Source organism: Epinephelus fuscoguttatus, linkage group LG19 (genome assembly GCF_011397635.1).
Source record: "Epinephelus fuscoguttatus linkage group LG19, E.fuscoguttatus.final_Chr_v1".
NCBI classification, from domain to species: domain Eukaryota; kingdom Metazoa; phylum Chordata; class Actinopteri; order Perciformes; family Serranidae; genus Epinephelus; species Epinephelus fuscoguttatus.
Genome location: NC_064770.1, coordinates 4,026,135 through 4,046,915, shown reverse-complemented (window position 1 = coordinate 4,046,915; position 20,781 = coordinate 4,026,135). Strand labels below are relative to the sequence as shown.

The 20,781-nt window shown below is 42.2% G+C and overlaps 1 protein-coding gene across 6 annotated transcripts in view; it reads right to left on the bottom strand.

The window, feature by feature from the left end:
• nbr1b (NBR1 autophagy cargo receptor b) overlaps window positions 1-20,781 on the bottom strand; it is a 56,038-nt gene that overhangs the window by 21,145 nt on the left and 14,112 nt on the right. For 2 of the 6 annotated variants that reach the window (XM_049560181.1, XM_049560182.1), the window contains exons 6-16: window positions 19,517-19,594; window positions 17,633-17,886; window positions 15,030-15,155; window positions 12,490-12,696; window positions 11,750-11,909; window positions 8,778-8,861; window positions 8,395-8,580; window positions 8,130-8,246; window positions 4,579-4,654; window positions 4,145-4,255; window positions 579-755 (exon numbers count right to left, since the gene is read on the bottom strand). In XM_049560181.1, the coding sequence (XP_049416138.1) occupies window positions 579-755; window positions 4,145-4,255; window positions 4,579-4,654; window positions 8,130-8,246; window positions 8,395-8,580; window positions 8,778-8,861; window positions 11,750-11,909; window positions 12,490-12,696; window positions 15,030-15,155; window positions 17,633-17,886; window positions 19,517-19,594 (1,576 nt within the window). The remainder of the gene's footprint in view (window positions 1-578; window positions 756-4,144; window positions 4,256-4,578; window positions 4,655-8,129; window positions 8,247-8,394; window positions 8,581-8,777; window positions 8,862-11,749; window positions 11,910-12,489; window positions 12,697-15,029; window positions 15,156-17,632; window positions 17,887-19,516; window positions 19,595-20,781) is intronic. The other 4 variants (XM_049560183.1, XM_049560184.1, XM_049560185.1 and 1 more) reach the window with 2 other exon arrangements.

Here is a 20,781-nt window from a genome sequence, read left to right as displayed (position 1 = left end):
ATAGCATAACTGGCTAATTATAACAGAAAAGGGAAAAGTTGACTGAAGTCCTGCCAGGACCAAGCTTGCTCAACTGTTAATGGACCACAGAGCAAAAACGTATCCCTAAAAAATGTGTTAAATTCATTTCCTCATACAATATTTACAAAGCCAATTTCTCCTCAACTCCTCAAACCTTTTTTGTTTAAAACCATGTTTACTTGCTAGTAGTCTTCATCTTCCTGCCTCTGCTGACACATTACCTTAACTTGTAGATCAGCGGCATAGTGTCAAACCACAGGATTGTGTCTTGCATCACCCTGGGTGCACGAGCATCCTCATGCCCGTGCAAAAGAGCAAACAACATGCAGACCCACACTGTAAACATCCAGAACTCTACTGGTCAAAGGACTGTTTTAAAAGGACAACTTCAGACTTGTAACAAATTTTAAGCTGCACACAGGTGTCCACATAGGGGTCTGCGTGGACTCTCGCGGACATGGACAGACCACAACAGTTTTGTCACGCAGACCACAGCAGACCCTCCCAGACATGCTGATGAGGAAAGTCTGAATTGGCCTTAACCCCTGCTGACTGACCTTTACCTGTCCCTGGGCGGGACCCTCTCAGAGGGGCGTGGTCCGGTGCCTCCTCCAGAGTCATTGAACGAATCACAGTCTCACAAACAAACTGAGTCCCGCTGATGTCATCCTCCCCTTCCTCCTGAGCCGGGACTCCGCCCCCCTCTGCTCCAGATCCCGCCCCATGAGGGACATCTGAGAACCAGTAACAGGTAGACAATGTTATGTCTTCTAAACAGACCAGGGAGCTCATTTATCAGTTCCTTGTCATGTGTAGAATAAGAACCGCTGCTGACCATTAGGACCAGCAGTTCCTAGTGGTACATGGGTATAATCGCAGGTAATCTGATTCCTAAATACAAACACACAAACCATCTCTACTGTCAACCATGGAATCCTATTTGACAGATTGTCAGTTATGAAAAGGTGCATTCCAGCTTTTATTTGGAAAACACGGAAATTATTTCTTTCACACTGAAATGATTCCTTTAATGCTCTCCCTTTATTTCATCTTGTTTGTCTGCACCACTGAATGCCTGTTGCTTCATATGAGAGATACAGAGCAGCTGTTAACGACATTCAATTACAATCATTGCACTTTAATAATGAAGTGTTATGTGCCAGAATCATTCATTGTTATTGATTTCATTAATTTCTTACATTAGGATAAAGCATATTTGCATCTTGAGTAGAGCTGGGTATCACTTAAAAAATAACATCACCAGTACCAATACCAGTACCCTTAAAGCCATACGGATTACTGATACCGATACCAATAGAGTACTTCATTCAATACCTTTAATGTCACTTGAGTGGTGTGTAGTGTACTGTAAAACTTAACTTAATAACCTAAGATTTTATTTGCTTACAATCACTGAACTGAACTGAACTGGAGTATATTCGGGACAGGTCGTTAATTCCTTTCACACATAACTCTTGCTCAGCAAAGATAGGAAATACCACAAAATTCTTTATGTAAACCAGTATGAATACTATTTTTATAACAATAAGGCTATGGAATAACATATCAATTACAAACCATTCATTTAATCAATCATACATCCATTTTATGTCAGTAGAGGATTACGGTTTGCGGCATACTGACAACACAAAATCTTTACTCTCTGAATACAATATTCACAACTTTGATTAATTCTTATTAAAACCTGTTTTGGTTGATTGGCAGACCCTCATGGACTAAAGAAATATACATAACCGAGGAATGGACACATTCTGATTTTATAGCCCCATTTCCACCTATCACTTTCGGTATGGAACTGTTGGAGCCAAAAGTAAGACGGGGTACCTAGACCCTAGGTCCGTTAAGCGTTTCCACCACAAACAGTCCTCTTAAATGTAAGCGGGACTGTTGTTACTCACTGCTCCATCCAGCATTCACTGTATTTCCTCATCACTGACGACTAAGATTGAAGTCTGCACCTCATTTATCATCCACAGAACGAGGCTGCACTCCGACATTTTCAGAACAATATAGAACAGGCTGCAGTGAGAGTATCTCTCCATGGGATATTTAAAAATAGTGGGTTTGTGCATTTAGTCCTTCTCAGGCAAGCTCAGGGGTTTAGTGTTGCTGTAGCCCACAGGAACTGCACTCCACAACACTTATTTTCTCAAAGTGAGGATTAGAATATATGGAGTTCACATGATCTGGTTGATATTAATAAATATTTTTAAATGCTAAAGGATCCACTCATTACTAAAAGTGTGCGTCATCCTAAAGAGAGAATAAAAACTAATGGAATGGTCAGAGTTGTCATACTGAAATTTAAGGTGTACTGATGGATTAACTTCTTCACCTCATGCATTGAATAACATTACGAGTAAACGTTCCATCTTTAGAGTTGCTGGCAGTGGGCCCAGTGAATGAAGTTTTTTTTATTTTTTTCTCAGTCTACAGCTGCTGCGAGATGCAGCAAAATATCTTTTCATTTCATACAGTTTACGAATATATGTAAGACTTGTCAAGATATGAACAGAGGTCACATAAAACCAGCCACAGCTCAGCCCTGAGCAAGAGTGACTGTCTGCTATTGACCAATCAACGGACTGCAGTAGGGTGAGGGGGGTGACTGAGGGTGACCAAACATGGGGACAGTAAGGAACGGTTCTATTGGTACTATCCACAACTTTTCACAGTGGAAACAGAAAAAATGCGTACTGAATTGAACTGAACCATACCAGAATGCTTGATGGAAATGGGGCTTAAGACTACTTCAGAGGTAGGCAGCCACCACTTTTTTCTTCTCTCTTGTTTTCTGGTAAATTTGAATGAATTATAATTTGGTGCTCATATTTTTTTTAAAATGAATGTTTCGGTGGCTTCTCGAAACTCTAAACTCCTAACTCTGTCAAATACACCACGCTCAACTTCACCAGCAACCCAACCCAAAAAGGATCAAATGCAGGTATCGTTTGACTGGAGACGTTTCGATACTACTTGGTACTGGATTATTTCAGTCATACCTAAAGGGCATCAAGTACTGATACCCCGCCCTAGTTGACGACAGGAAAATGATTGTATAGTAGACCAATATGTTGGTGCTTGACTATGAAGATGTCCTTTATTCTCATGTTTCTCACTCCACCTTAAAACCACTGCAGTTCATCATTGTGCTATGCATTTCATCACAGTAGATAAATATCAATGTATCACTATGTACTGTACTATGAAAAAGTATATTGTACCACACCAGCAAAAAGAAGACAGCTACATTCCGTTGTCATTACCGGATACAACAACATTGCGATGGCTGATAGTGTTTTACCTCGTGAGTCTGTGTGTTTTTCTGTCATCACGGTGAAATGTATTGCAGCAGGCACTACCACAGAAACTGTTTTTTAGTACTTAGGAGAGCGTTTATATGTCTGTCTGTCTGTCTGTCTGTCTGTGGACAGATTATTGTCAATGTCAATGCAAGATGCTGTCATGAAACTTTACAGGTGTGTAGTTGAAATCACGATAAGGGTCGAGTTCGAAGATGGATCAGGTCTAAGCAAGGGGCTTCAAGTATCTGGGTAGGCATTACGGAAGGTGATTGTTGCCCCCCCCCATTTTATGGCCCTGGCCCACATTCATTTTTAAGTTGTGGATCGTTGTATCACAGCTGGAGTAATCACATCACAAGATGATCTCTCATTTTAATTTGTAAAGGTCTCTACAAAGGTTGGCTCAGTATATCCCTTGTGTTCTCTCACTGTCTGTGATGCTTTTCATCTTTTTCTTTCTTAGTTGCTACAACAGTTGACTCTACATTAAGGATACTAGGCTTTTAAAGGGAAGTGCTGACCATGTAAGGCATTCTGTGGACCTTTCTGTACATAAATGAGTCTTTTTGTGCCTGAAGAGATGAATGAGGCAGGTAAAATTAATCATTGCTCTTTGTGTATATTTAATAAATTCTGACTTCCATGTTTATATGGACATTTCCTACACAAACATTTAGAACTTGAGCTGTGCACACTTTGATGAATGAGGCTTCAGACCATCTCAACTGTTGCTCAGTTCACTTGCACCATTTGGGATTTTCTTTCATTTATGAAATCTGAATAGAAAACTCCTTTACCCATGATGCTATTGATGACTTCAGTCTCTTCCTGGATGAGACCCAAAGAGGGACTGCTCTTGTCCTGCAGGTGTACATCTTGAGGCAGAGGGGACATACATGGGGTCATGTCTGGATGGAGAAAAGATGTCAAAGACTGAACTTAGGTGTGTTTATCGGTTAGGTCCTTCCAGTTACCAACACATTACACTGATACAAGCTTGTTGATTTATAATTACAGTACAGTGGGAGCTGCTACCAAAAAAAAAAAGCAGCAGCAACTGTGTATTTATCAGTGAAGCATTTTATTGGGCCACTATCCATTTTTCAGCCCACTAAAATATCAGAAATCTGCATCACTGTTGCAAAACAGTGTCACGATCAGCATTTGAACACAAGCTTTCAATGTCCACAACCAACCACCAACAACTGAAAACCACAACAAGTGTTCTTACCAGCAGGAGTGTTGTTTGGGACACTCTCCAATTCTTGGACGATGTTGATGTCCAACAGCTCAAAAGACAGAAGATCCTAAGAGATCAACAACAGACAGCTAATTAAAATGCCTTCAAGCTGCATTATAGCAAATGTAGGAGGGAGTGCTTCGTAGGTTTGACCTATACTTGGGATGAAAAGCAAGGATTTCAGCCTCTACTGTTTGGATGTTGTCCATACTTTTATTTTATCTTTCTCTTGTGACTTTCCCAGATTTATGTCTCTGTTTTACTTTACTGTAAAACTGAACGTCTTTGGGTTTTGGACTATTCGATAGAAAGAACAAGACATTTGTAGACGGCACCTTGGGCTCTGAAAACTGAAGAAAAAAGAGAGTGATTTTGATATGAAAAAAAAAACAAAAACCTTCAAATGTTTCCATTAATTTGCAATTAAGCTTACTGCTGGTACTAAATTTGCCACTTCCTGCATGTGCTTCACAATAAATACATTTTAATGTCATAGCAGTGGTCAGCTTTTATTTAAAACCAGAAGTGTTAAAGCACAGTTTTATTATAAAGTATGTTTTATTACATATATAAAATTGAGATGAAACAAAAAATTATTTTTAATCCATTTAGATAAAATCCTCAGTCATTTTGTGCTCATATTTAACTATATGTGCCAAAAAATATATATTTTTTGTATTCTTAAATCAAAATCCAATTATGTTTTCTCACTGTAAACTTGAATTACTGCCTTGTGGTTGTATACCTCCGTGCACCAGTCAAGTTGCACTTAGGGGTTGCATCCATGTCTGTGAAAACATGGATGCTTCACACTCATCTAGCCCCACAGCAGCACAGAGGATCTATACAATCAGCAGAGTTTCAAGGAGGACACCCAAGATTAGTGACCACCAAATTGTAATCAGTTCATAGTTCAGTCTATGTCTAACGTTTATGTCAAATTTGAAAAAAATCCCTCAAGGTGTTCTAGATATTGCGTTCATGAGAATCAGTTGGATGCAAGGTCAAAGTGACCTTGACCTTTGACCATCGAAATCTAATCAGTTAATCAATGAGTGCAAGTGAAAGTTTGTGCCAAATTTGAAAAAAATCCTCCAAGTGTTCTTAAGATATTGTGACCTGAACTTTTGACCAGCAAAATCTAATCAGTTCATTGTTGAGTTTGTGCCAAATTTGAAGAACTACCGTCAAAGTGTTCTTGAGATGTCACAGTCATGAGAATGAGTTAGATGCAAGGTCTGAATTTACTGACTTTAAGTAAGTGGTATCTGCGCATCTCTAGATTATGTGTTAGGCATTTTGCAGAGGACTTCTTCAGCAACTAAATGGAGCACACGATGGACTTCATCTCTCTCACCCTGACAGATACTATCCTGTCAGCATTACACAGTCGGGGCCTCACTGTTTTGACAAGCCCACTCTTAATTGATAAATTAAATTTCTTCCTGCCTATCCTGTGTTACTTAGGAATACAGTACAGGCCAAAAGTTTGGACACACCTTCTCATTCAATGCGTTTTCTTTATTTTCATGACTATTTACATTGTAGATTCTCACTGAAGGCATCAAAACTATGAATGAACACATGTGGAGTTATGTACTTAACAAAAAAAGGTGAAATAACTGAAAACATGTTTTATATTCTAGTTTCTTCAAAATAGCCACCCTTTGCTCTGATTACTGCTTTGCACACTCTTGGCATTCTCTCCATGAGCTTCATGAGGTAGTCACCTGAAATGGTTTCCACTTCACAGGTGTGCCTTATCAGGGTTAATTAGTGGAATTTCTTGCTTTATCAATGGGGTTGGGACCATCAGTTGTGTTGTGCAGAAGTCAGGTTAATACACAGCCGACAGCCCTATTGGACAACTGTTAAAATTCATATTATGGCAAGAACCAATCAGCTAACTAAAGAAAAACGAGTGGCCATCATTACTTTAAGAAATGAAGGTCAGTCAGTCCGGAAAATTGCAAAAACTTTAAATGTGTCCCCAAGTGGAGTCGCAAAAACCATCAAGCGCTACAACGAAACTGGCACACATGAGGACCGACCCAGGAAAGGAAGACCAAGAGTCACCTTCTGCTGCTTCTGAGGATAAGTTCATCCGAGTCACCAGCCTCAGAAATGGCAAGTTAACAGCAGCTCAGATCAGAGACCAGATGAATGCCACACAGAGTTCTAGCAGCAGACCCATCTCTAGAACAACTGTTAAGAGGAGACTGCGAATCAGGCCTTCATGGTCAAATAGCTGCTAGGAAACCACTGCTAAGGAGGCAACAAGCAGAAGAGATTTGTTTGGGCCAAGAAACACAAGGAATGGACATTAGACCAGTGGAAATCTGTGCTTTGGTCTGATGAGTCCAAATTTGAGATCTTTGGTTCCAACCGCCGTGTCTTTGTGAGACGAGAAAAGGTGAACGGATGGATTCCACATGCCTGGTTCCCACTGTGAAGCATGGAGGAGGAGGTGTGATGGTGTGGGGTGTTTGCTGGTGACACTGTTGGGGATTTATTCAAAATTGAAGGCACACTGAACCAGCATGGCTACCACAGCATCCTGCAGCGACATGCCATCCCATCCGGTTTGCGTTTAGTTGGACGATCATTTATTTTTCAACAGGACAATGACCCCAAACACACCTCCAGGCTGTGTAAGGACTATTTGACCAAGAAGGAGAGTGATGGAGTGCTGCGGCAGATGACCTGGCCTCCACAGTCACCGGACCTGAACCCAATCGAGATGGTTTGGGGTGAGCTGGACCGCAGACTGAAGGCAAAGGGGCCAACAAGTGCTAAACACCTCTGGGAACTCCTTCAAGACTGCTGGAAAACCATTTCAGGTGACTACCTCTTGAAGCTCATGGAGAGAATGCCAAGAGTGTGCAAAGCAGTAATCAGAGCAAAGGGTGGCTATTTTGAAGAAAGTGCCAGTTTCGTTGTAGCGCTTGATGGTTTTTGCGACTCCACTTGGGGACACATTTAAAGTTTTTGCAATTTTCCGGACTGACTGACCTTCATTTCTTAAAGTAATGATGGCCACTCGTTTTTCTTTAGTTAGCTGATTGGTTCTTGCCATAATATGAATTTTAACAGTTGTCCAATAAGGCTGTCGGCTGTGTATTAACCTGACTTCTGCACAACACAACTGATGGTCCCAACCCCATTGATAAAGCAAGAAATTCCACTAATTAACCCTGATAAGGCACACCTGTGAAGTGGAAACCATTTCAGGTGACTACCTCTTGAAGCTCATGGAGAGAATGCCAAGAGTGTGCAAAGCAGTAATCAGAGCAAAGGGTGGCTATTTTGAAGAAACTAGAATATAAAACATGTTTTCAGTTATTTCACCTTTTTTGTTAAGTACATAACTCCACATGTGTTCATTCATAGTTTTGATGCCTTCAGTGAGAATCTACAATGTAAATAGTCATGAAAATAAAGAAAACGCATTGAATGAGAAGGTGTGTCCAAACTTTTGGCCTGTACTGTATGTCACACAGCCTTAGTGCAAAGTCTACAGCAGTGTAGTGACTGCAGATTACCTGTGCAGTGAGCAGGTCCACAGATGGGATGTAGTACTCTTCTTGGTCCACTGACATTAACGGTTGCTCTCTGGAAGCTGCACAGGCTTTTCCATCTTTTGCCACTGGGTTCTTACCCTACAGACAAAGTCACACCTTTCAGTTAGATACGGTACATACCTATGTCCACTGTATGTCTCTGTGTGTGTATTTATATATCTAATCACACATTCATTTCTGACACTGTCTCAGTTCCACCATGTGTTTCCTGTTTCATTTGTTCTACCTGTGGTGTGACACAGGGTGACACCAGGATCCCATCAGCCATCATGGGCGCTGGGGCCAGAGGATCGACCACAATGCTGCACCAGACCCTGGGTCCAAACTGCTCTCCAGCATGGGCCAGACGCCAGTGAGAGGTGTAGGAGCCCTCCACCGTGGGAGCGCACAGCGCGACACTCACTATACCAACCTGGACACACAGACATGATTCTGTGGCTCTTCAACATTTCAAGAACGCAGTGATACACTGTATAATAGAGCACACATGACAATATGGTGCTGACCATATGCATGTGATTCACTGGTACAAAAAGAGAAAACAAGAAAGATAACAAGTTCAGAGTACTTTTCCCAAAACATAAGTGAAAATAAAAACATCCCAGTCACCTGTCCTGGCTGGAGAAAAGGAACAGAAACTTCTTTCCAGCGGTCCCCAGATCCCACCGCCAGGTTTCCCCACATGAACTTCAGCTGCAGGGAGCAAAGAAGGCAAACCAAACAAGGAGTCAAATGACCTTTTTCAGCTTATTATTTGTTTTTCTGGCTGTAACTTTACTCTTGCCAGCTTTTACTACAAAATAAAGAAAGGGGTTATAAAGCAAATTTAAAATACATTACAAGCCTGAGTATTCAGTTTTTAGCGTGTATAAGTCATGGTTAAAGCAATTCTATCCTTTGGAAGGTACAAATATTGGTACTAGGGATGCACTGATCCGATATCGGGATCGAATATCGGCCCAGATATCATCAAAATAGATGGATCGGGTATCGGAAAATGCAACCTATACCTGAGGCGATCCTTTCCCTTTAAATCTATTGTGACACAAGCGACATCATGCGTCATGGAGCAAAGGACAGAATCTGCTGCGTGGAGGTAGTTCACACTATTTCAACTGCTGTTGCACAATTGTTTATTTTTGTTAAAAATAAATAGTTCATCAATGCATTAATCTGTTTCATCTTGTTTTTAGGTCAACCATGGTATCAGATCGGTATCAGGTATCAGTTGATACTCAAAGCCACAGCATCGGGATCGGTATGGAAACTGAAAAAGCTGGATCGGTGCATCTCTAATTGGTATGTGAACATCATAACCTTCCATTCAGTATATGCTTGGACCAAAGTGGTGCACCTGCTGACCAACCACTGAAAATTGCCATCACTGGACTGAGCCATTAGCACGGCTACACATAAAGACATTCTAATGACAATTTATTTCAATATTAAAGCTACTGGCCAGATTTCTCTGAATTTTGATATTCCTAGTCTTTAGATGATGATGCATTTTTGGTGCAACTCTGACCTAGCCCCACTCTCAGGTCAAAATGGCCTCATATATAGTGCTGCACGATTAAGTAATCGCAGTTGCAATCGTGATGTCAGGCTGTGCGATTACATAACCGCATAAAAGGCTGCGATTTGCAATTTAATGTATCCTACTATTAAATAGAGAAACCTCTGTCCGTCCATCCGTCTGTCATCATCTGTTTTCCTCCTCACTGCTTTGACCTATTTCTCTGAACTTGCACATAGGCTTTCATCTTGGTCATGTGCAGACAGCCATGATGCCGTTTTTGCATTTTTCCCACATTTCTACTGTTTATATTCGCGTTTCCACGACCCATTCATACTGTGAGCACCATTAGCAGTGCGAGCTGCGCATGCGTGGAGACCACTTGGAAAACACCTGCGCTCGGACCACAGTTTATGGGTGGGACATGCAATTTCAAGCACCAACACTTGCTGAAGACTAAGGTAATTATTTAACTGAACGAACGCGCATCTGTGTCTGTGAACATGCGTCTGTGTCTGTGTGCACGAGCCAGCCGTTATGTATTTTCACTTTACTGACATTAGCCGACAAACATTACAAACTAAACATTGCGCTGTGCACTTTGCACTGTTTATTTCATTCTTTCTCCATGTTGCGTGTGTATGTGTGTACCTGTGTGCCCGCGCATGGCCCCGTGCACGCGCGTGCCTCCGTGCCGTCAGCCAAAACTATGCTCCGTGTATTTTGCCATGAAGCATGTTTCTAAATACAGTGTACATTGTTTGTCTTACATTAATATTTATTACACAGTGCATTTACAGTGCTCTGATTTTGCATCTCCTCTAATATACTGTTTTTGATCCTCTATACATAACACATCCCCGGGTATGGACTAGTATATAATAAATGTTAATGTGTGTGCCTGTGAACGTGACTGCCTCTGCTGTAGTGTGTGGAGTTTGTTGACATTGCACCCACAAGCTATCTTGATGTGTGTAGCACGTATGGTCAGGTGACCACCCGGCGTGCAGCTGTGACCAACATCTGAAGAAGAGCATGAGCACGACCATGAACAGGCTGAGTTGGTGGCGAAAAAACAAACAACATCTATCATATGGCGATACTTTGAGTTCAGGTTTGGTGACGTTGAACAGAAAGACATGCTGTGTAAAACTTAAGTTAACTTAAAAAGTTAAAGTTGACAGGTCCAGCGGCTACACGACCAATCTATATCAACACTTGAGACAGCACAGAGAAAAGTACGAAGAATGCATGCGCGAGAAAGCCAAGCCGTGTAACGTTAAAGACAAAGAGACAACTGAAAGCCTCCAGAGCCTCATAAAACAATAGCAAAGCACAATTACGCAAACATTTGTAAGTGTTACGCCATACGACAAGACCTCAAAGAGACACAGAGTCCATAACAAACTATATAATAACAAATGAAAAATTTGGCAAAATTTGACATGCTGCTGTGTTGTGCTATGGCCTATTCAGGTGCTGGAATTTGTCATTTACGTGACAACGCCTGAACGCAACACAGGCTCCGCTCCAACTGAGCGTGTGTGTACAGTGCCGTGCTGCGCTGCTGTGCGAGCAGCGTGTTTGACTGTGCGTAACAGCAGTCTGTTAATGGTCATTTACACACTGTCCATAACAATAATTCTGTCAGGTCAGGTCAGGGCCCCTAATATAATGGTAGAGGAAACACTGAATCAAGCAAGAAGACTCATGATACCATTTATTTATTATATTGTAATTGCAATCACAAATCGCGATACTGTCCACCAAAATCGCAATCGCACATTTTTATCAAATCGTGCAGCACTAGTCATACACACAAAAGATTTTAAAATGCAATTGGCAGACGTATATAATATTAATTGAGTCCATTTATTCTCCCAAGAGGATGTTCCCTTTCCATTTTAGAAACTCCATTCATTTTCCTGTAAGGGCAAAAGATATCTTCTAATCCACCTGGTGTGTTTCTATCTGTTAAACACACTCGTTCTCCCAAGAGGATAAACACTTTATTTAAATGACCCCTTGACAAGAGAGTAGACTGTGCTACAGTAGAGATCTTTACCTTAGTATCAGCGCTCCAACAGATTGTTCCAGTGTTCCTCATCTTCCAGTACTTGATAAACTTGGTCCCAGGACGCAGTCGGGTTCCATCAGGAAGGTTCTCATCCAGAAATGCAGCTGTCATAGCTGGAACCACCAGGGGACAGGGGCGCTTTGGACGCCTGGGCAAACAATAAAGTCCTTTCATCCTGCAATCATCTTGTGTTGTTCTTTTGAAGATGTTTTTACCAATGTTCAGACCAGGCAAGAGCATTTGTTGCACATCTCAGTAAAATTAAATGAATCTATAGTCAAAATGTGCACCTTTTTTGTCAGTTGCACCCACACAGACCACTCAGGGGAACTCAAGTACACCCACCACCATTTATTTAACCATTTATCCAAATTACTTTTAGCTAGTTATTTTAACTTTTTATCCATTATTTGACACTATTTCACAATTTACCAAATAGTTTAAGCTAGCTATTCTAAACGTTCATCCATAACGTTTTGCTATCTACATTAGTTTAACCATTTATTCATAGTCTAACAAATGGTTTTCACTTCTGTGCTTGCTCACTAGTTTTCACACACTTATAGCTGACTTAATACAGATATATTTTTAGTGAAACTGAAATTTATATTTTTGTTTCAAAACACCTGCATAACCAATTTTCTTCATTTACTGAGACCTAAGAAAATCAGTTCTTTTCTTTAGTGTGTACTCAATCTAGTTTGGACCATGTTTTTGTGGTAACCTACTCAGGGCTGTTGTGTTGGGTGGCTCGAGGCTGCAGAAGTACAGGGGAGGAGCTTCCGTCTCGGTGGGAGGAGCTCCACTGGATGCCCCGCCTCTCCATTCTCAGCTGTTTGCGGATCTCTTTGACTTCAGCCTTCAGCAAGCGCTTCTCTGCTTTCAGCCGCTGTTTCTCCGCCTTTCGGAAACTGCGGTCACCTCGCCTGTAGAACCTGAAAGAGTCACCTGCATTTGAGCTAGTGTGCCATTATGACAGTAACTCCCTTGAAACATAAAATGTACCATCACTACAACCTCCCTGCACCAAATTGTTCCCCATAAAATCAGGGCCAGGTTCAATACTATTAGCAGGCTTTTTAATCATACAGTGGCCTGCAAAACTTTGGGCACCCCGGGTCAAGATTTAATTTTTTAATTTCAATATTTTACAGCTTCAAAATATCAAAAAAGGAAAAGGGTCTGAAGCAAAAGTTTGGGCAACCTGCATGGTCAGTACTTAGTAGTGCCCCCTTTGGCAACTACCACAGCTTCTACGTACTTTTTGTAAGCAGCTACAAGTCTTTTAGTTCTTGTTTGGAGGATTTTTTACCTATTCTTCCTACAAAAGGCTTCTAGCTCTATAAGATTCTTGGGCTTCTTGCATACACTGCTCTTTTGAGGTCTAGCCACAGATTTCTAATGATGTTCAGGTCAGGGGAATGAGAGGACCTCGGCAAAACCGTCAGCTTGTGCCTCTCGAGGTAGTCCATTGTGGTCTGCTCTGGCCTGCCTGTCTTTTTTTTTTAAAGTGCACTCTGCAGCGCAGGCTGCGCAGCCCAGGTGGCCGTGCCGGCTGGCAGAGAGCCCGCCCGCTGTCAGAAATGATGGTGTTTGTCAGCATTTGTCACAACGATTGGTCAAAAAGGTTTTTTTTTTTGTAGATTCAAGACATGATTAGTTTGTTTCGCTTTCTGCCCGCGCCCGCCCCCAAATCAGCACGCCTGTCAACTGAAAGCAGCTTGGTTGTGGAGATTCAGGTGGAGCAGAGAGCAGAGGGTGTGCATGTGTGCCTGTGTATGGAGACTGTGCAGTAGGAGCTCTGCAGCTCAGCAGTGCCGTTACAATGGACCGCAAAAAGAGGAAAAGTGGAGCTGAACAAGAGAGTGAATAAAAAAAGGGCCACTGAGGAGGCGGTGGCCAAATGTCATAAACTTACAGATATGTTCAGAGCCCCCCCAGCCCCCAGCAGCAGCGTGACGTCGTCAAATGCTGCAACAAGTAAGTTAACATAGAAAAGTAAGAAAACTGGTTATTCTCAACATGAGGTCCGGGGAGGATGGGGACCGACCCGAGGCCAGATAAATGATTGATGATAAGCTATAAGAGCCAAATTAACCCGTAAGGGTCCACTTGGTTCCATTTTGTACAGAGCAGCGCAGGTTGAAACAGTTTGGGGACCCCTCTTAAGGATAGGCTCTTACCAGTCTAAGTTCAAAAGTTTTCAATGTCTATCTAATGTAACTGAAATAAGAGCAGATAAGTTGAAGTTGCTGCTGACTTATATTTTTACTTGTTTTACTGTTGTGTTGAATATGGGTGTTGCCATATTGATTATGATAAGCTGACATCAAAATGATTTGCTGACAAAATAATACAATCATGTTGTTTAGTTCAGCATAATACCCATTCATATAGGAGCCCTGGTTTATTGAGGGGCACATTTGGTGAGGGTAGGGAAGAGAAAAGCACTGGACTGGAGGACTATGAGTAGGGTTGCTGTTAAAATTGTGTTTAATAGAGTTGTTGTGTGACTGTCAGTCTGGAATAATGAGCTTTGGTGATTACTTAGCCCATATGTGTGTCCGTGTGCACGTGCACGTGTGTGAGCATGTAATGTGTGGATTGGGTGGCCTGGGTGGATGTATGACTCCCGGCCTGAATTTTTGTCTCAGTCCGGCCCTGGATTTGGAGGTGTGTTTAGGACTGTCCTGTTGTAGAAGCCATCCTCTCTCCATCTTCAGCTTTTTTACAGATGGTGTGATGTTTGCTTCCAGAATGTGCTGGAATTGAATCCATTGTTCCCTCTACCTGTGAAATGTTGTGTATATAGGTACCTATATAGGTACACATGTATATGTAGTATACATATACTATATACCTATATAGGAAGACAGTAAAAAAGCTGAAGATGAATATATAGGTACCTATATGTATATATATATATATATATATATATATATATATGTATGTATATAAACTGTTGAGCAACTATGTACTAATTTGGTGGTAAGAAATAAAACCATCTTTTGCTGTTCACAGAGAACAACAGAGCAATGAGTATGTTAGTGAATAAACAATCTAACATCCTGCCTGCACGCATAAATTTTCTACTAATGCAGTAAACAATATTTAGAATCCCTCAGTTATATTTTAAGGCACATAACATCAATATTTGAATCACCTTGATCAGCATCTGGTCCCCTCCACTGGGCTCAAAAATTCATTCTGGTCTCTTCACTGACACCTTACCAACACCACACTAATCACTAATACATGGATGTCATACCTGCTGTGGTCTGGGGCAGGTGATCCGTGCTCCGGGATGGACAGAGGAGTCCTGGCTCTCACCAGGTTGTGACTGGGATCATGAGAGAAACTGCAGGGCTCGCACAGAGTACAGGAAGTACACACACTGACCAGAGACAGAGAGAAGACAAATGGAGAGAGGATGGAGAGGCAGAGAAAGGTTGAAAATGTGAGGAAGGGAGAGAGAGAGAGAGTGAGAGAGAGAGACAGAGAGAGAGAGAGAGAGAGAGAGACAGAGAGACAGAGAGATGAGACAATGAGACAAAGGGTAATTCCAACTGAGCTGTGGCAGAAAATACCTTAAGGGAGTCCACAACACTGTCTACTGAGACAAGCTGAGGACCGTTTATTGCTGTGCATTTATGAGGCCGGAACACATGAAAGAGAAAGCAAGCAGCCGGAGCCAAACTGTTCAGGTAAAAGGAAATCGAATCCCATTTTTTAGTTTCAGATATTTGTGGAAGAAAACTTGTCTGTGTCATCTCAACACTGTGTCTACGCCACCCTCCTCTTCCTGCCCTTCCTTTTAATTCTCTCAAAAAATAAATTTGATAAGTTGAATGTACCTATCAGGCATCAACTTTGTCTATGACTTCACCTTCATAGGATAAACATGACTATGACTTGGAACACTGGGAACAATGATGTCATTTATAACACCATAAAATTATTAGTAATGTGTAATGCCCAGTTCAGGCCAAAGATTTGCAACAAGACGAACTAGATAACACGGTGTATCATCTCCATGCAACAACTCTCTGCACTTTCATTCAGATTTTTGGCTTTTCAGGCTTATTTTGTGGCTAAATAAAATTTTTGGCTTTTTAAAATATTAATGAAGATAGTGATTGTGAGATACTGGCTCCAGCTGCATTTGAAGTAGAGATGAAACGGCAGAAAACAGAAACAAAATGAGCATCAGATGGACTGTATTCATAATAAATATGCCACAATAATATAAAAAGAACCAGCGCCAATTAATCAGTCAATGAGAATGTGTGTGTGTGTGTGTGTGTGTGTGTGTGTGTGTGTGTGTGTGTGTGTGACTTTACTACAAGCCCACTGACTGTTGAAACAGGTGAAAGACCAGCCGCCAGCAAACTGACCATTTGAGTTGCAGGTGAGCTTGAGTCGAGCTCAGGCCAGCCAATTCACACTGCTACAACTTCAACAGTGCTTTTTCTCGTTGCGAATCATTGGTCTGAAGTAGTGTATCAAAATGTAAGAAGCAACTCTTACCCTTAATGGGTATAAAAAATGACTCCTGTTAGCTTTTTTAAGGCAATATAATGACAATGCTTCAGTAGCCTAAGGTTAAAGGAGTAGTTCATAATTGTGGGGACATGTGGGGCAGCTGTGGCTCAGGAGGTAGTGCGGCTTGTCCACTAATTGGAAGACGAGTGGTTTGATCCCAGGCAGCAACCTCCTAGCCTTGCATTGCCAGACCCAATTTGCAAAACGCGAATGGTCTGGACACAGAGTGTACATTTCCTCTATTCCCGAGGGGCGGTATCAACGGCTGTCATTCAAAGTCCCCTTCACACAACTGGAAAAACGGAAAACCAATCAGAGTAAATGAAACGTATGACTTAGGCTAGCACAACGCCACTGTAAACAGACCAGCAAGCTGCAGCAGAGATGAGCTGTGATGATGTCTGGGAAAGAGTGTTGCCGTCTTTGCGGATTTCCTCCTCACTGTGGACTCCGAGTTGCAAGGCTGTGATTCCCAGCTTCCCTGACCTGCTCCTCCATGAGAGCAACTAGCGGAGAAACAACAATAGCCACTGGGTTTTCACTGAGTCCCATCTTTTTCCCGTTCAAACGGAGCCAGTTGGTAAATTAAACTTTTACCAAACCCCGTAGGAAGGACGGCAAACAGATCAATTTTTTTTTTCTTTTTCTTTCGTGAGAACTCTGGATTTCCAGGGTAGACCCCCATGTTAAAATGCACAACTTTACAGAGGAAATAAACACGTTTACAGCCTGGTACAAAACATGGTTTTGGTTTGCTCTAAAGCTGTTCATCACAGCTGAATTTTTATAAAACTTACCAGTTTAAATGTTATTAAGGCTTAAAGTTATGCATAATTAAGGGTGTGGCTGCTTTGAGTGACACGTGGGTACCGTCCATTGACAAGTCGCTACCACATCAACAACACTGGATAGGTAACATAACCATGGCAAAACCCCAAATTCAGAATATAGGCATAGCTGCAGCTATTAACTGCAACAAACAGAAATAAGTCTTGTTCAACATTTGGTTGCTCTGAATGAATGAATGAATGAATGAATGAATGAATTAGTTATTAACTATGGCTGTAAATGCACCGTGCTAACTTTGCCAGCAGCTAGTGTTAGGGTTAGCTCCATCCTCTTGTCCAAATATGGTCACTTCTTGCTCCAAAAAACCAAGATAGCGACCAAAATGCAAACTTGAGGCTTCAAAACAGAAGTCAACAAACCAGTGGGTAATGTCATGGTGGCTACATCCATTATTTCCTGCAGACTATGGAATTATTGCCGTATCTAATTTATGAGTCCAAAGTGACTTGCAGTAGCCAGTTAGCTGCTGACAGCACATACCTGCACTGATAGCCTCCTCCGGTGGTCTGCCCCCTGCAGGAGGAGCATGGAGGAGTGGAGGAGGATGGAGCTCCAGGGAGAGTGGAGGAGGAAACCTCAGGGACCTGCTGGGCCTCCGCTCCTCCTACTGCTTCCCCTCTGCCTCCTCCACCTCCTGCTCCTGCTCCTCCTCCCAGGGGTTTGTGAATGCAGCACTGTCCAGAGAACTCCCGGCAGATCTTCTCCACTGCCTCACGAACCACCTGGTCCTTAAACTGGAGAGATGAAGGGGTGAGGGTAGGAGAGATGTAAGGAGAGTGCTAACTGATTCAGTGCTTGCTTCTGTTTCATCTGTTCATCAGACCGTTCTTTAGGGCTGGGGCGACGCATCGACATTGTTGACGTCATTGACTACGTAAATTTGAATTATCTGCATCGACGCGTCGGGTCAAACAAAAAAATGGCGTCGTGCAGTAGCAGCAGCAGTGCTGTGCTATTGTGCTATGGCCTATTCAAGTGCTGGAATTTGTTATTCACGTGACAACGCCTGAACGCAACACATGCTCCACTCCATTGCCATGCTGTGGGTTCGGGCCGGGCCGGTTAAAATTGTCTCACTTGGGTTGAACCGCACTCTAGTGTGCTCACCTGCGTCTGTGTGTGTGTGTGTGTGTGTGTGTGTGTGTGTGTGTGTGTGTGTGTGCATGCACATGTTTGTGTGTGTTTGTGCATGCATCGGGGCCGAACTCCGCCGTGCGCATTACAGAGAGCAGAGGGGAATTGTGAACGTGCGACCATGTAGAGACAGAAATGACATAAGATAAATAACATGAGGCTATTTAGTTTGTTTAATAAAAGGACAAGGTATAGACCTCTTCTATAGGGAAGATAACCTTAAGGGCTCTAGTTTCACAGACCGGGCGGCGATATTTTCTTCCATAGGATGGTAGGGGAAGGTACCGCCTTTTCCGCTTCTGATTGGCTAGAAGGGCTCTCCTCCAATTGTTTATTTGATTCGGCCGTGAATCATCATCTCACGTTCATGGCATGCTGTCGGCTAGTCTGTTTTGATTGTCTTTACCACCAACAGAAGTAAATGAAGTCAATCCAACAGTGTCATAAGTGCGTGCCGTCAGATTTATATTAATGGAAAGCACATCACCGAATTTAAGGTTGACACCTAAAGTGTATGTCCACATCTTAACATATGTTCTCATAGGCACGAAAAGTATCCAAGGGACGTGGAAACGGTAAACTAAGCGATTTCTCAAGGCACTTTGGCAGCACGCTCTGGAGGACAGACATGTGTTGCAACTTTTTCTCTGTAAGGCTGGACTCCTCAAGTCTCCAAACCAGCTAATAGAACTGTAACGGAACTGAAAGTTGGACTAACTACTGTCGTGTGTTGTCACATGTCTGTCCTCCAGAGCGTGCTGCCAAAGTGCCTTAAGAAATCGCTTAGTTTACCGTTTCCTCATCCCTTGGATACTTTTCGTGCCTATGAGAACATATGTTGTGCCGCCACACCCATCTCAGCGCACCTTGGTCTGCCAAACTACCAAACTGAGCGCGCCTCGGGTTGCACTGCTTGAAACTAGCTCTGCGCAGGGTTCGCCACCCTGCGCCACCCTGCGCTGCGCCGGGAAACTACAGCTCTAAATGACTTCTGTTGTGATCTGGTGCTATATAGAAAATAAAATTAAATAAAATTAACTTGACCTTCAAGGGGGGATAGGGGGTGCCGTTGTGGGGGTGGGGCACCCCCCTAATATAATGGTAGGGGAAACACTGATGTTTCAATAAATGTTAATCATAAGAAATATTTTGGTATTCATAATTGCCTCAATTAATCGAAAAAATAATGGCTAGAAAAATAATCGTTTGGGACAGCCCTACTGTTCTTACCTTCTCCATATAAGAGGTGAACCAGGCTGGAGGGGTCTTGTCTTCTTCTTTGGTCCCCTTCACATCTTTCATAATCACCTGATCAATGGTGGAAAATGGTATGCTTTAGATGCATACTAACAATTCAGCTTTCATTATGATTTCACCAGCAGCCAGCTCTTATATTGCCCGCACTGACAGACAACAATTAGTGTTGAAGCAACTTAGCGTAATTTTTAAGGGATTATTCTAATGAAATATGAACATGATAACCTATGCTGCACACCTAACCTGCTTTATTATTATTATAGTGGGGCGGCATAGCTATAAAATCATTCATTATTTTGATAAAAGCACCAAATTTGGCAGATGTGTCAACAAATATATTTAGTACAAATCTGGATATTGGGGCATCAGAAACTCGCCCCCTGGTGGCCAGAGCAGGCATTTGAATCCTACCTGCCCATGGACCCATCCTGTTAATTGGATCCACTGAGGCGATCCCAGATGATGCAATGCACATTATTGAAAGGTTTGTCATACTTCTCTTTGAGAGAACCAGCACCTGCACCAAGGTAGATGACGCAAGAAGGAAGCTCTTTCAACGGAAACACTCAGTACAGCTGTGCTGGTTCTGTCAAAGACAAGTATGACAAACCTCTCAATAATGCTCACTGCATCATCTGGGGTCTCCTTTGGTCCACTTGCTAGCTTCAGTAGTGCATCTGTCAGTTTTGTCAGCGACCTCCATGTTGACCATGCTGCCTTCTTTCCATGTCCAGCAAAGCTGGATATGGTGTCACAGCATGTCAAAGCATGGAACATTGGAAGGGCACATGACATCTCTGGTCCGAGACATGCAGCCATTTGGTGGGCTGCAAGATAGCGAAAGCTCTTGCTTGTTTCGAATGAAACATATTTTTCACTTTAACTGGTCTCTACATTATATTTGTGGTGCTGAAAACATGGTAACAGCAGCTTGGGGGGTGACCAAAGTGTTCTATTCCAGTATATTAAACTATAAATGTACCAAATTTGGCGCTTTTATTGCAAAAATTAACATTTTTACAGCTATGCCGCCCAATTTATTAGTTTGCAGAATTATACAAAACCTGCCTGACCGATTTTCACAAAATTCGGTGGAGGGATGTACCATATGCCAACCTAGAATAAATTACATTTTGGTGTTGATCCAACTAAGGAGGCGTGTCCACGGGCTGCCCATTCACTTCCATTAATTTTTTGGATGAGGATTACGTGAAACCTGTCCAACCGATTTTCACAAA